The 13,956-nt window shown below is 45.0% G+C and overlaps 1 protein-coding gene across 4 annotated transcripts; it reads left to right on the forward strand.

Annotated features, from left to right (window-relative positions):
* Positions 1–89: 89 nt before the first annotated feature.
* Positions 90–5,060, forward strand: abhd5a (abhydrolase domain containing 5, lysophosphatidic acid acyltransferase a). 4 transcript variants are annotated; one of them, XM_084445099.1, is made up of 9 exons: positions 103–116; positions 585–665; positions 760–841; positions 980–1,065; positions 1,491–1,866; positions 2,237–2,391; positions 2,781–2,892; positions 3,016–3,202; positions 3,701–5,060. In XM_084445099.1, exons 4-9 carry the CDS (start codon positions 1,056–1,058, stop codon positions 3,788–3,790), a joined length of 930 nt encoding a protein of 309 aa, XP_084301225.1. In that variant the 5' UTR covers positions 103–116; positions 585–665; positions 760–841; positions 980–1,055; the 3' UTR covers positions 3,791–5,060. The 4 variants fall into 4 exon arrangements, with proteins under 4 accessions (XP_084301224.1, XP_084301226.1, XP_084301223.1 ...); XM_084445098.1 differs by having other exon boundaries at positions 90–116; positions 585–841; XM_084445100.1 differs by lacking the exon at positions 760–841 and having other exon boundaries at positions 90–116; positions 585–634.
* The last annotated feature ends 8,896 nt before the right edge of the window (positions 5,061–13,956 follow it).

A 13,956-nucleotide genomic window follows, 5' to 3' on the forward strand; every position in this document is an offset into this window, starting at 1 on the left:
GGATCGCCCTCTTCCGCAGTGTGTCTCACGTCCTGCTGAACGTCCAATCAATGAGGACGTCACGGCGAAAGGGACGTCACTGCAAGAATGGCCGAGCAAGAAGTGTCAACAGGAGGGTGAGTTCTTCTACTAACTCTCTAATCTCAGTCATAAACCAAACCTTCAAGTGATACGCTGTGTCCCTTTCATCGTCTCTCCGCCTGTTGACTAACTGCAAGCTATGTAGCTATAGCATGTTGTTGGGATAGTTCAAGTAACTTATTTGCTGTCAACCGTGCGCGTCATTTGTTTACAGCTGTAATGGTGTAAATTCAACGGTTGATGCAATTATCTGGACCGGGTACTCGACAGTAACGTTAGTGTTCTCTCAAAGTCAAACAACTGGTGATAGCTAAGGCTTTAGAAGGGATAGGGGGTACTTCAGCCTACTCTTAAAAACAATCCCCGACCCTTAGTGTATATGTGCCTTTCACTCAATTGTGCCAAGCATGACATTATTGATTGACCTCTAGTAGACTGTGTCCAGTCCCTGGCTTTAACAATAACACCCTCTTTTCACAATTTCCTCTGTTTTGCGGCTTTAGACCAGTCCAGCGAATATTGATGCTTCTGGGTATTCATAGTCTGTTCAACGGTGTGTTTTCATTCCTGGACAGAATTCTGAGGTACCCTACCCTGTGTGATTGGCTTTCCCCAATTCTTCTGCTGCTGTTGCTGCTGCTGTCCTCTCTAACTCCCTTAATGCTGCATGTGTTTCAGATTGGCTAGAGGCTAGTCTTGCTGAGCAGTGCACCAAATACTTCTATCCACAATAACTAGAGAAATGTTGAGAACCAAAACGGTATTTTATCATAAAAGCAATCTGTATAATGTAAAGTGGATTTTATGGAGTTGGCCATGGCGGCCATGCTTAGCTAAAGTGCTGGACTGTGTCCTGAGTTGTTGACCTGGAATTAAACGGTCTCTCTGGACTCTGCAGGTCCTGGTGGATCTCCAGCTGGTTGCCCCCCTGGTGTCCCTCCTCCCAGAACCAGCTTAAAGCTGCAGAAGAGAAGATGCTGCAGTGTAAGGACCTCCTCTGGCCTGGTCCGCCCCTAACCCATGACAGTCCAGTCTAGCCTAGTTTCTGGACAGTCTGATTATGAATTGTGTCTCGGAACTAGATAGAGGTGCATCACATACTGTCGGTCATATAGACGGTCTTCACTCACAGGGGACCCCTGTGTGGGACCTGGCTCCCAGCCTGTCACATGATTGACACAGTGAGCTGTCAGGTGTCTGGTGGATAAGGCCTATACAATAGTACTACTGACTCTCTCTCTCTCTCTCTCTCTCTCTCTCTCTCTCTCTATCTCTCTATCTCTCTTTCTCTCTCTTCTGTCTCCTCTCCTTCATCCCACACACCCCTCTCTCTCCACCCCTCCCTTCTCTCCCTCTGTCCCCCCTCCCCCTATCTCTCTCTCCCTCAACCTCTCTCTCTCTCTCTCCAGGCCTCACCAGCAGGTTCCGGGGGCAGCTCGTGCCCATCTCGGAGGGGAACGTGCTGTGGACTCTGGTCTTCAACGGGAGCGCCAAGGAGAACAAGACCCCCGTGGTTCTCCTCCACGGCTTCGGGGGCGGGGTAGGCCTGTGGGCCCTCAACCTGGACGCTCTGTCCCAGGGCCGGCCTCTCTACGCCCTGGACCTGCTGGGCTTCGGCCAGAGCAGCCGGCCTCCGTTCCCCCAGGACGCCCGGGAGGCGGAGGCCCACTTCGTGGCCTCCATCGAGGAGTGGAGGGCCAAGATGGGCCTGCGGGATATGATCCTGCTGGGACACAACCTGGGAGGCTACCTGTCCGCCTCCTACTCTCTGAAACACCCTGACCGGTAAGTGGCTTCTGGTACAGGCCTCTAGGAACAGGAGGCTTCAAGCAGGGGTCTTGTAGTCCGCCCCTGTTCATCGACAATGGTGGGTTTTAAAAACGTATTTCTTTATTAATATGCTAGCGTCCTTCTCTGAGTAAACCTACTGATGCAGTCTGGACCAGCCTAACATCTGATAGCAGTACTGTTTGTCTGGAGACTGCTCCCTGCATGTCACCAGAGCTAAACTAGATTTCAGCAGTGAGGTCAGTCTCCGTGCCCCCAGGCCGGTGTCCCCAGTGCCTTATTGCTCAAACTGATTCCGATTGAGATCAGCAGATCAGCTCAGACGCGATTTGATTTAACTCGGTCCTGGTATCCTCCTGTTGTGCAGGGTGAAGCACGTGATTCTGGTGGAGCCGTGGGGTTTCCCAGAGCGCCCAGAAGCGTCGGACCAGGACCGGCCCATCCCGGTGTGGATCAAAGTGCTGGGGGCCGTGCTCAGCCCCTTCAACCCCCTGGCTGGCCTCAGACTGGTCGGCCCGCTTGGTGAGACCGGTGTACCAATCTGACTACGGCAAAACTGTCGGTCACACTTTGTCTTAAGGGACCCTCACCCTACCGATGGTCTACCAGGGCTCAAAACTGTGACCGTTTTACGGACTCTAGATGCTCAGTATACACTATCAATGAACTTTCAACTGCAACTCTGCTGATTATGCACAAGTGGTAGGGCTAGCATTGAAGCTAGAGCTAATGGATAGTTTAATGTTTATTGATAGTTATCTGAGCATCTGGACCGTCCCCCAAATTGATGTTTTTCTTTGTATTATATTTTTAAAACCAGAAAATACATCTAAACCTATTGCTAACCGTGGGCCGCTTATGTGTGTGTGTGTGTGTGTGTGTGCGTGTGCGTGCGCGTGTGCGCGCCCCAGGTCCATCTCTAGTGCAGACCCTGAGACCAGACTTCAAGAGGAAGTTCTCTTCCAAGTTCAGTGACAACACAGTCGCTGAGTACATCTACCACCTCAATGTACAGACGCCCAGGTCAGTACCCCCCAACAGAGATCCGCACTGAATGTAACTATGATTCACCCAGGACCACGCCTCCTCTGTGTCGGGTAACTAAGCCCTCCGTGATGAGTCCTGTGCTGGTCTGTGGTGTTGCAGTGGGGAGACTGCCTTCAAGAACATGACCATCCCGTACGTCTGGGCTAAGAGACCCATGCTGCAGAGGATCGGCCAGCTCCAGGCCGACATCCCCGTCACCGTCATCTACGGCTCACGCTCCAGCATCGACGGCAACTCTGGCAACGCCATCAAGGAGATGAGGCCAAACTCCCAGGTGGAGATCATGGTAAGTTCTGCTCTGGTTGCCTCTACGGAGACGATGTGAAGGGCACGGCAGTAGACCGACACACTGGACTGTAATCAGGGGTCAAAGCTGTGGGCGGGGAAACCTTGTTAGTGCACAGGTACATTCGTGGGTTGTGGTGCTCATTTGAATTGCCTCTCTTTTTACGCTTTTAACCAACCCTAATGTGACCCTAACACATGAAAAGTTTTTTTTTTTTTTTTTACAGATGATAATAATAATAATAATAATAATAATACAAATTATAATACTTTTTTTTTATAATGCACTTTTCATTCGAAAATCTCTGAGTGCTAATAAAATAATAAAGATAAAACAGAATACAGGATACAGTAGTTGTCTATTGAGCAGGAGCCTATACTCTAAGAGATCGGGCACTACCTGGACCAGAACCCTGACACAAGATACTGTGATTCTGTGTGCGTGTGTGTGTGTGTGTGTGTGTGTGTGTGCGTGCGTGGGTGCGTGTCTCCACCCCAGTCCATCCGTGGGGCGGGCCACTACGTGTACGCCGACCAGCCCGAAGACTTCAACGAACGAGTGCTCCGGGTGTTCGACAAGGTGGACTGAAGAGGGCCGCCAACGGTGGTCACTGCGATCACCTGCAGCAAGCGTCAATTTAACACCCGCCTCGGCCTTGACCCCTCCTCTGTCCGTGCGCGCCTGAGAGGCAGCAGACAGACGAGCGCAGGGCAGTCAGGAAGAGCTGGGCCTCCTCCACCCACACACTGTCACCCTCACTGTGCATAGCTGCTGCCATTTCTGTAAGGGTACCAACGTGAGACACAGATCTCCAGATGAAGACTGAACTGCATCACTGGTTAGTTTGCCCTGTGGTGAACATACTGCTGGAGAATGCATGTGTATTTTACCCATATTTATTTTACAGTCATACTCAGGATTTTAAACAAGCGCAAATTTGCACGACCATGTACGCACCCAAGCGTGCATGTATATACACATAAGAACCTTACAAACAAATATAAATACGAAAAAACAACAAGGGTATAATGGTCAACACAACTAGTGAGACTGTTCGCCGGTCGCCGACAGCCCAATTGAAAATCACTGATATTAATACTAAAATTGATGCCAAATTAAATACAGCAATCACTGATAGTAGCTTAGAATATAAAAGGATATAATAGTCAACACAACTTAGAGAGACTTTTGTATGTTGTGCGAGAGAGAGAGAGAGTGAGGAGGGGGGGGGGGCAAAGAGAGAGAGAGAGAAAGACAGGGAGAGAATGAGAAAAGGTGAGAGAGACAGGGGGAGAGGGAGAGAAAGAAAGTGAGAGAGCAGTGTGTGTGTGTGTGTGTGTTAGCGTTTTACCTGAGTGCGGTGAGGGTCTCGTCATAGTCGATATCTGCTGGGCTGAGCAGAACTGGGTCAGTTCCAGAGTTCCCTCCTGGACAGGACAGGAGAGGGGATCAGTACAGGCATTTCACATGGAACCAAGGGTGGCCATTTCAAGCAATTTGTACATACAATATTACAGTAGGCTACAGTAAGTATGCCTTGTCTGGCATGATGCAGTTGATGTACATACAAACTACACCCCCTTTATTCACACTTGGAGGAAAGATGAGTAGATGATTGGATAGGTTCTAGGAGTTCAGAGATTGGTGAAGAGCTCTGAAAAGACTGTCTTTATAAGATAACTTATTATTTAGGGGGTGTACTGTATCTAAAATTTCACTAGGCCTATATAGGCTAACCTTGTGTTTGTAATCTGTCTACCTTTTCTGATAACGTTTACTGTTAAACAATATGTGAATGAGACATTAAGACACAATGAAACAAAGACCAAAATAAAGACTTTTATTTAAACATGTTAATAAATTCTACCGCAAGGAACCAAAGCAACAACAGCTAACATTATCCTGTCTCCTTATTTAATCTGTCTCACAGAATCCTACCGGCATGCACAGGTTTGTAGGCTAATACAAATTTCAGACGATGGCAGCTGGTGGAACATAGCCAACGGGTAGCTGATATAGTAGCGTGTAATGCACACAGATATAATGGTCAGGTAAACACAACTCAGTGAGACTTTTGTGTGTTGAGCCGGCCATCCAATTGAATACAGAAATCACTGACAGTAGCCTATTGTATAATACACAAGGATAGAGTGCGCAACACAACTTACAGTAGTGAGACTTGTATACTGAATGTTGCACTGGTGTGCGCCCCTGCCCTGTGGTCAACAGCAGCATTGCACTTTTACATTTTTGAGGACCAACTAACTGAACGACCTACAGAGTGAGCCATAGAGCTGCAGCTAAAACATTGTGTGTGCCAGTTTCAATGTATTATTTTATTCTGCTTCTTTTGATGAGAATGCTGAAAGTCATTCAGACAGATTTGGAGTGAATTAATTTTCATTATAGTGGTTTCATGTGGGAGTTCTCTGTTAAGTCTACTATACTTCCCGGATTGATTGTAGTGAAGCCAAACCCGCTGTTGACCATTCATACATCATATTTAACTCTGATTCCATATCATATATCTGAGCATCTGTATAGGAAATGATTGGATGGAAATGCAATCTGTCAGTACAGCTGATAAAAGAAAGACTGGCCTCAGGTAGTATGGAATAGATTTTTCACAGAAACAGGATCCATGATGTCTTCCTGTGTGCTGACACTGCACTGTACTCTATACAATGTGATTCTGAATCATCTCTGTGTTCCTGGCATCTGTGTATTAGCCTTGGGACCATGTGTCAGGTTTCTCCATACTGATCTACACACTGTGGTGCTGTATACACACACTGTAGGTACGGGTCTTCACACAGTTCGAAATGTGATTATTCATGCATGCATTGCAATTAAGTCATTCTAAAACTAGTCAGAAAACATTATTGGTTGCTTATAGAAATGTCTCTTTGTTGGCTACTGTGATACTGTATGTCTCCTTCTCAATTCTCTTTCTGTCTTTGTCTCTCTCCCTCTTTCTCTCTGTCTCTCTCCCTCTGTCTGTCTGTCTCTGTCTGTCTGTCTCCCTCTGTCTGTGTCTGTTTGTCTCTCTGCTCCGTTCTTTCTGTCTCTTTCCAACTTAATGTTGCTTTATTGGCATGACAAAGACATTTGAATTGCCAAAATGTAAAAAAAAATAAAAAATAATAATAAACAGGTAACAAATTGTGAGAAAAAGACAGAGAATAAAGCCATCAACAGTAAGTACATGGACTATGCAAACAGTAAATACAACATCAACAATAAGTATACATTATATATGGACTTTATATTTTATATACAGTAAATACAAATAATAGATCAATAGGGAGTTGGACAAAATAGTATTATAATCCTCAAAACCCTTCACTGAGGATCATGAGATTGATGATGCTGTAGATAACGTTTATGTAGACGGAAAAAAAGAATCCACAGAGCTTTTAGAAAGGTGCGGAATGAAAGTATTGCTTCCCTACCCAACATTTTTTATTATAAATTTATAATTTAAAACATTTTGAATAATGCATTTTGTGTTTATTTCTGTCTGTCTGTTTGGTTCCCAGCTCTAACAAGGTGAGCCAATAGTATTATGACATGGGTACCACGCGGTATCCCGGGAACAGTGTGTGTCGGGAGTGATCAGAAGTCATAATTGGCTCACGAGCCTTGTTCATTAAAAAAAATTTATTTTTTATTTATGATCGTCTATACAAAAATGTTATCTATAGCACCTTTAAGTGTATACTGTAGCCTTATATGAATGTTAGGATACCTCTAGGTGTGTGACGTACTGTCCCCCAGATTGTAGCAAGCAGTTAAAAATTGTGCTGATAATTCTCTCTGTATCTCATATATGTTTATGTGAGTGTTTACTGGTTATGTAGTACACTAGTCTGACATGCATCTTACGCATATATACAGGTAGTCAAGTCCGAAAGTCTGCACACCCCTTCACTTTTTCCACATTTTGTTACGTTACATGCTTATTCCAAAATTGATTAAATTATTTCCCCTCATCAATCTACACACAGCACCCCATAATGACAAAGTGAAAAACGTTTTTAGAGATTTTTGCTAATGTATTAAAAATAAAAGACTGAAATATCACATATGTATACATAGCCTTTACCCAGTACTTTGTTGAAGCACCTTTGGCAGCAATGACAGCCACAAGTCTGGATGACGCTACAAGCTTGGCGCACCTATTTTTGGTCAGTTTCTCCTATTCTTCTTTGCAGATCTTCTCAAACTCCATCAGGCTGGATGGGGAGCATCGGCGTACAGCCATTTTCAGGTCTCCAGAGATGTTCAATGGGGTTCAAGGCCGGGCTCTGACTGGGCCACACAAGGACATTCACAGACTTGTCCTGAAGCCACTCCTTTGTTATTTTGGCTTTGTGTTTAGGATCATTGTCCTTTTGACAGGTGAACATTTTCCCCAGTCTGAGGTCCAGAGCGCTCTGGAGCAGGTTTTCTTCAAGGATCTTGGTGTACTTAGCTGCATTCATCCTTCCCTCTATCAGGACTAGTCGCCCCGTTCCATAACAACATTAGAATAACATTAGTAGTACTACTTAATGTCCAATAGGGGGCAATCACACTCAGTTTAGGAGATGAAGGCCATGCGTAAGGCCCTATGTGAACTGGTGGCGCCTACAATCTCACTGCTGCAATTGCACACGCTCAACCATCAAGGTCAACGTTACGTCACACTGCCACCCCAACACACATTCACTACTCCTAGTAGTAGTTGTGGTAGTGGTAAATCTGTGTGTGAGAGGTCTGTCTGTGATGATGGCAGATGCTGTGGGAGGGCCCGTCGCTGCTCTGCAGCACTGAGGGCATATGAGGACAGTGTAGCAGAGTGAAACTGCCTGCTGCTGCACTGGCAGCTGGGTAGGGAGAGAGAGAGAGAGGGAGGGGGTGGGGGGTGCGGTCTCTGTGTTTCCGTCCACAGATCCGGAAGCTTCAGGCTTCTTATGATATTAACAGAGATAGGGATCTCTACTGTACATCCTGTCTTGTGAGCTTATCACTCCGGGATCAATAGGAAAATGTGCAAACTCGTGTAAAAATCCCCAAGAAGCCTGGATGGATACAGTTTCTGTCCCGTCCGCTGGACTGTCGAATGTCTGACCGCGTAACACTGATGGATTCCAGCCCTCTCCATACAGTGTGATAGGATCCATAGAGTCAGTGTTCTGTCTCTGTGGCAACGTTACAGTTTGACCCATAGGGGACAGATAAACTGCCGAGTCCGAGTGCATACTGTAGGAGAAAGATGTTGTGAACGCCAATCACCGCTGTGATGCTGTGCTGTTTGCTGTGGTGTTCAGTTAGATGCTGATTACATTAGAAATACATTTAAAAAAGAAGGTATTGTTTGGAAAGTTGCCTTTGGCTTCACCTAAGATAAGCAAAATACCATGTCAATACCGTGACACAAACAAATATAATCATCGTCACTCAGAGCACAATGTGAATTACCACGTTGGTAGACTGGTGCATGCGGCAGTGTGTGTTTGTGTGTGTGAGTATGTGTGTATGTGTATTTGCGCATATGTGTGTGTGTGCGTGCATCGCTAGTCTGACACCACGCCACCTCTAGAGGCCAGACAGGGCTCGTCGGGGTTGCTAGGAAACCAGCCAGGAGGCTGTATTAGATCTAATTTATTAAATTCTGCCTCTCGGCTTCAATCTCTCTCTATCTTTTCTCACTAGCCAGCCTCTTTCGCTGGCTCTCTCTCCTCCTTATCCACCCTCCTCTCTCTCTTGCTCTACTTCTCCAATGCCAACCCCCCCCCCGCCCATCTGAGGGTACTGAGCGTCTCAGTGTTTCATCTGCGTTGTCCTGTATGTGTTCTGAATGGTCTCTTCATCCTGTATGTGTTCTAAATGGTCTCTTCGTCCTGTATGTGTTCTAAATGGTCTCTTCATCCTGTATGTGTTCTGAATGGTCTCTTCGTCCTGTATGTGTTCTGAATGATCTCTTCATCCTGTATGTGTTCTGAATGATCTCTTCATCCTGTATGTGTTCTAAATGGTCTCTACATCCTGTATGTGTTCTAAATGGTCTCTTTGTCCTGTATGTGTTCTAAATGGTCTCTTCATCCTGTATGTGTTCTGAATGGTCTCTTCGTCCTGTATGTGTTCTGAATGGTCTCTTCGTCCTGTATGTGTTCTAAATGGTCTCTTTGTCCTGTATGTGTTCTGAATGGTCTCTTCGTCCTGTATGTGTTCTGAATGGTCTCTTCGTCCTTTATGTGTTCTAAATGGTCTCTTCATCCTGTATGTGTTCTGAATGGTCTCTTCGTCCTGTATGTGTTCTGAATGGTCTCTTCGTCCTGTATGTGTTCTAAATGGTCTCTTTGTCCTGTATGTGTTCTGAATGGTCTCTTCGTCCTGTATGTGTTCTGAATGGTGTCTTCGTCCTGTATGTGTTCTAAATGGTCTCTTCGTCCTGTATGTGTTCTACAGGTCTCTTCGTCCTGTATGTGTTCTACAGTTCTCTTCGTCCTGTATGTGTTCTGAATGGTCTCTTCGTCCTGTACTGTATGTGTTCTGAATGGTCTCTTCGTCCTGTATGTGTTCTAAATGGTCTCTTCGTCCTGTATGTGTTCTGAATGGTCTCTTAGTCCTGTATGTGTTCTAAATGGTCTCTTCATCCTGTATGTGTTCTAAATGGTCTCTTCGTCCTGTATGTGTTCTGAATGATCTCTTCATCCTGTATGTGTTCTAAATGGTCTCTTCGTCCTGTATGTGTTCTAAATGGTCTCTTCATCCTGTATGTGTTCTAAATGGTCTCTTCATCCTGTATGTGTTCTGAATGGTCTCTTCGTCCTGTATGTGTTCTAAATGGTCTCTTCGTCCTGTATGTGTTCTAAATGGTCTCTTCATCCTGTATGTGTTCTAAATGGTCTCTTCATCCTGTATGTGTTCTGAATGGTCTCTTCGTCCTGTATGTGTTCTGAATGGTCTCTTCGTCCTGTATGTGTTCTAAATGGTCTCTTCATCCTGTATGTGTTCTAAATGGTCTCTTCGTCCTGTATGTGTTCTAAATGGTCTCTTCATCCTGTATGTGTTCTAAATGGTCTCTTCATCCTGTATGTGTTCTGAATGGTCTCTTCGTCCTGTATGTGTTCTGAATGGTCTCTTCATCCTGTATGTGTTCTGAATGGTCTCTTCGTCCTGTATGTGTTCTGAATGGTCTCTTCATCCTGTATGTGTTCTAAATGGTCTCTTCGTCCTGTATGTGTTCTAAATGGTCTCTTCATCCTGTATGTGTTCTGAATGGTCTCTTCGTCCTGTATGTGTTCTGAATGATCTCTTCATCCTGTATGTGTTCTGAATGATCTCTTCATCCTGTATGTGTTCTAAATGGTCTCTACATCCTGTATGTGTTCTAAATGGTCTCTTTGTCCTGTATGTGTTCTAAATGGTCTCTTCATCCTGTATGTGTTCTGAATGGTCTCTTCGTCCTGTATGTGTTCTGAATGGTCTCTTCGTCCTGTATGTGTTCTAAATGGTCTCTTTGTCCTGTATGTGTTCTGAATGGTCTCTTCGTCCTGTATGTGTTCTGAATGGTCTCTTCGTCCTTTATGTGTTCTAAATGGTCTCTTCATCCTGTATGTGTTCTGAATGGTCTCTTCGTCCTGTATGTGTTCTGAATGGTCTCTTCGTCCTGTATGTGTTCTAAATGGTCTCTTTGTCCTGTATGTGTTCTGAATGGTCTCTTCATCCTGTATGTGTTCTGAATGGTGTCTTCGTCCTGTATGTGTTCTAAATGGTCTCTTCGTCCTGTATGTGTTCTACAGGTCTCTTCGTCCTGTATGTGTTCTACAGTTCTCTTCGTCCTGTATGTGTTCTGAATGGTCTCTTCGTCCTGTACTGTATGTGTTCTGAATGGTCTCTTCGTCCTGTATGTGTTCTAAATGGTCTCTTCGTCCTGTATGTGTTCTTCAGGTCTCTTCGTCCTGTATGTGTTCTGAATGGTCTCTTCGTCCTGTATGTGTTCTAAATGGTCTCTTCGTCCTGTATGTGTTCTGAATGGTCTCTTCGTCCTGTATGTGTTCTAAATGGTCTCTTCATCCTGTATGTGTTCTAAATGGTCTCTTCATCCGGTATGTGTTCTAAATGGTCTCTTAGTCCTGTATGTGTTCTAAATGGTCTCTTCATCCTGTATGTGTTCTAAATGGTCTCTTCATCCTGTATGTGTTCTGAATGATCTCTTCATCCTGTATGTGTTCTAAATGGTCTCTTCGTCCTGTATGTGTTCTTAATGGTCTCTTCATCCTGTATGTGTTCTAAATGGTCTCTTCATCCTGTATGTGTTCTGAATGGTCTCTTCGTCCTGTATGTGTTCTGAATGGTCTCTTCGTCCTGTATGTGTTCTAAATGGTCTCTTCATCCTGTATGTGTTCTAAATGGTCTCTTCGTCCTGTATGTGTTCTAAATGGTCTCTTCATCCTGTATGTGTTCTAAATGGTCTCTTCATCCTGTATGTGTTCTGAATGGTCTCTTCGTCCTGTATGTGTTCTGAATGGTCTCTTCATCCTGTATGTGTTCTGAATGGTCTCTTCGTCCTGTATGTGTTCTGAATGGTCTCTTCATCCTGTATGTGTTCTAAATGGTCTCTTCGTCCTGTATGTGTTCTAAATGGTCTCTTCATCCTGTATGTGTTCTGAATGGTCTCTTCGTCCTGTATGTGTTCTGAATGGTCTCTTCATCCTGTATGTGTTCTGAATGGTCTCTTCGTCCTGTATGTGTTCTGAATGGTCTCTTCATCCTGTATGTGTTCTAAATGGTCTCTTCGTCCTGTATGTGTTCTAAATGGTCTCTTCATCCTGTATGTGTTCTGAATGGTCTCTTCGTCCTGTATGTGTTCTGAATGGTCTCTTCGTCCTGTATGTGTTCTGAATGGTCTCTTCGTCCTGTATGTGTTCTAAATGGTCTCTTCGTCCTGTATGTGTTCTAAATGGTCTCTGCATCCTGTATGTGTTCTGAATGGTCTCTTCATCCTATATGTGTTCTAAATGGTCTCTTCATCCTGTATGTGTTCTAAATGGTCTCTTCGTCCTGTATGTGTTCTAAATGGTCTCTTCGTCCTGTATGTGTTCTAAATGGTCTCTTCGTCCTGTATGTGTTCTGAATGGTCTCTTCGTCCTGTATGTGTTCTAAATGGTCTCTTCGTCCTGTATGTGTTCTGAATGGTCTCTTCGTCCTGTATGTGTTCTGAATGGTCTCTTCGTCCTGTATGTGTTCTGAATGGTCTCTTCGTCCTGTATGTGTTCTAAATGGTCTCTTCGTCCTGTATGTGTTCTAAATGGTCTCTGCATCCTGTATGTGTTCTGAATGGTCTCTTCATCCTATATGTGTTCTAAATGGTCTCTTCATCCTGTATGTGTTCTAAATGGTCTCTTCGTCCTGTATGTGTTCTAAATGGTCTCTTCGTCCTGTATGTGTTCTAAATGGTCTCTTCGTCCTGTATGTGTTCTGAATGGTCTCTTCGTCCTGTATGTGTTCTGAATGGTCTCTTCGTCCTGTATGTGTTCTGAATGGTCTCTTCATCCTGTATGTGTTCTAAATGGTCTCTTCGTCCTGTATGTGTTCTAAATGGTCTCTTCGTCCTGTACAGTATGTGGTCAGGAGAGCAGAGTGCTGTGGTCGGTGATGATGTGACGGTGTTGTCACCATATTTACTCAGATGCATGTCACCACTTCACGAGTCACCAAGCTGATGCACAGCAGCAGAAAGAGAAAGAAAGAAAGAAAGAAAGAAAGAAAGAAAGAAAGAAAGAAAGAAAGAAAGAAAGAAAGAAAGAAAGAAAGAAAGAAAGAGATAGTAGAGGGAGACTGAGTGAGTGAGTGAGTGAGTGAGTGAGTGAGTGAGTGAGTGAGTGAGTGAGTGAGTGAGTGAGTGAGTGAGTGAGTAAATGGATGTGTGTGTGAGTAATAGAGAGAGTGAGTGAGTGCATGTCAGTGAGTGAGTGAGTGAGTGAGTGAGTGAGTGAGTGAGTGCATGTCAGTGAGTGAGTGAGTGAGTGAGTGAGTGAGTGAGTGAGTGAGCGAGCGAGTGAGCGAGAGACAGAGCGACGATTTCAGATGAATATCTAAATATGCCAGCATTGGATAACACTTCTGATTTTGTTAATCAGGATGCCGGTCACGCAGCCGCCCTCATAAGAGCCAATGACAGGCCAGACCAGATAACAGTTTGGGTAGAACACACTCAGTGAACTCCCTGGGGGGAGGGCTCACAAGGGAGGCTGGGAAGGGAGTCAGACTCTCAGAACAGAAATGAAAGCAGCTGAGGACATGTACTGTCATCACTGCACACTGCTGCCAGGAAGACTACTACAGACTCTTGGGACATGTTGTCCTCACAGCAAGAAGGTCCTGGGTTCGATTCCCGTATGGGACGCTGTGCGCTGTGGGGTGTGTGTTCTCCCCCAGGGCTGTGTGTGCTCCCGGGACTTGTGTGGAGTTTTCATGTTTCAATGTTCTGTGCAACCGTGCTATCTCCACAAAAAGATGCAACAGGAACATGCAGAACAGATCGCTCTCCTGTCCTGCCTGACCCAGACTGGATATGAGCGCTTGGATTGGTCCCAAACAGATGATAAATGCAGAGGACATTTTGTCAGCTCACCGCTCCTGCACGCATGTGTTGTGTGTGTATTCGGTGTCACAGCTAAATGCACACACGTGTGTGCATGTGTGTGTGTGTGTGTGTGTGTGTATGACAAGCTGTATGACCAGTAAACATGGATTTAATTTCA

This window comes from Borostomias antarcticus, assembly GCF_949987555.1.
Source record: "Borostomias antarcticus genome assembly, chromosome: 10".
In the NCBI taxonomy this organism is placed as follows: Eukaryota; Metazoa; Chordata; class Actinopteri; order Stomiiformes; family Stomiidae; genus Borostomias; species Borostomias antarcticus.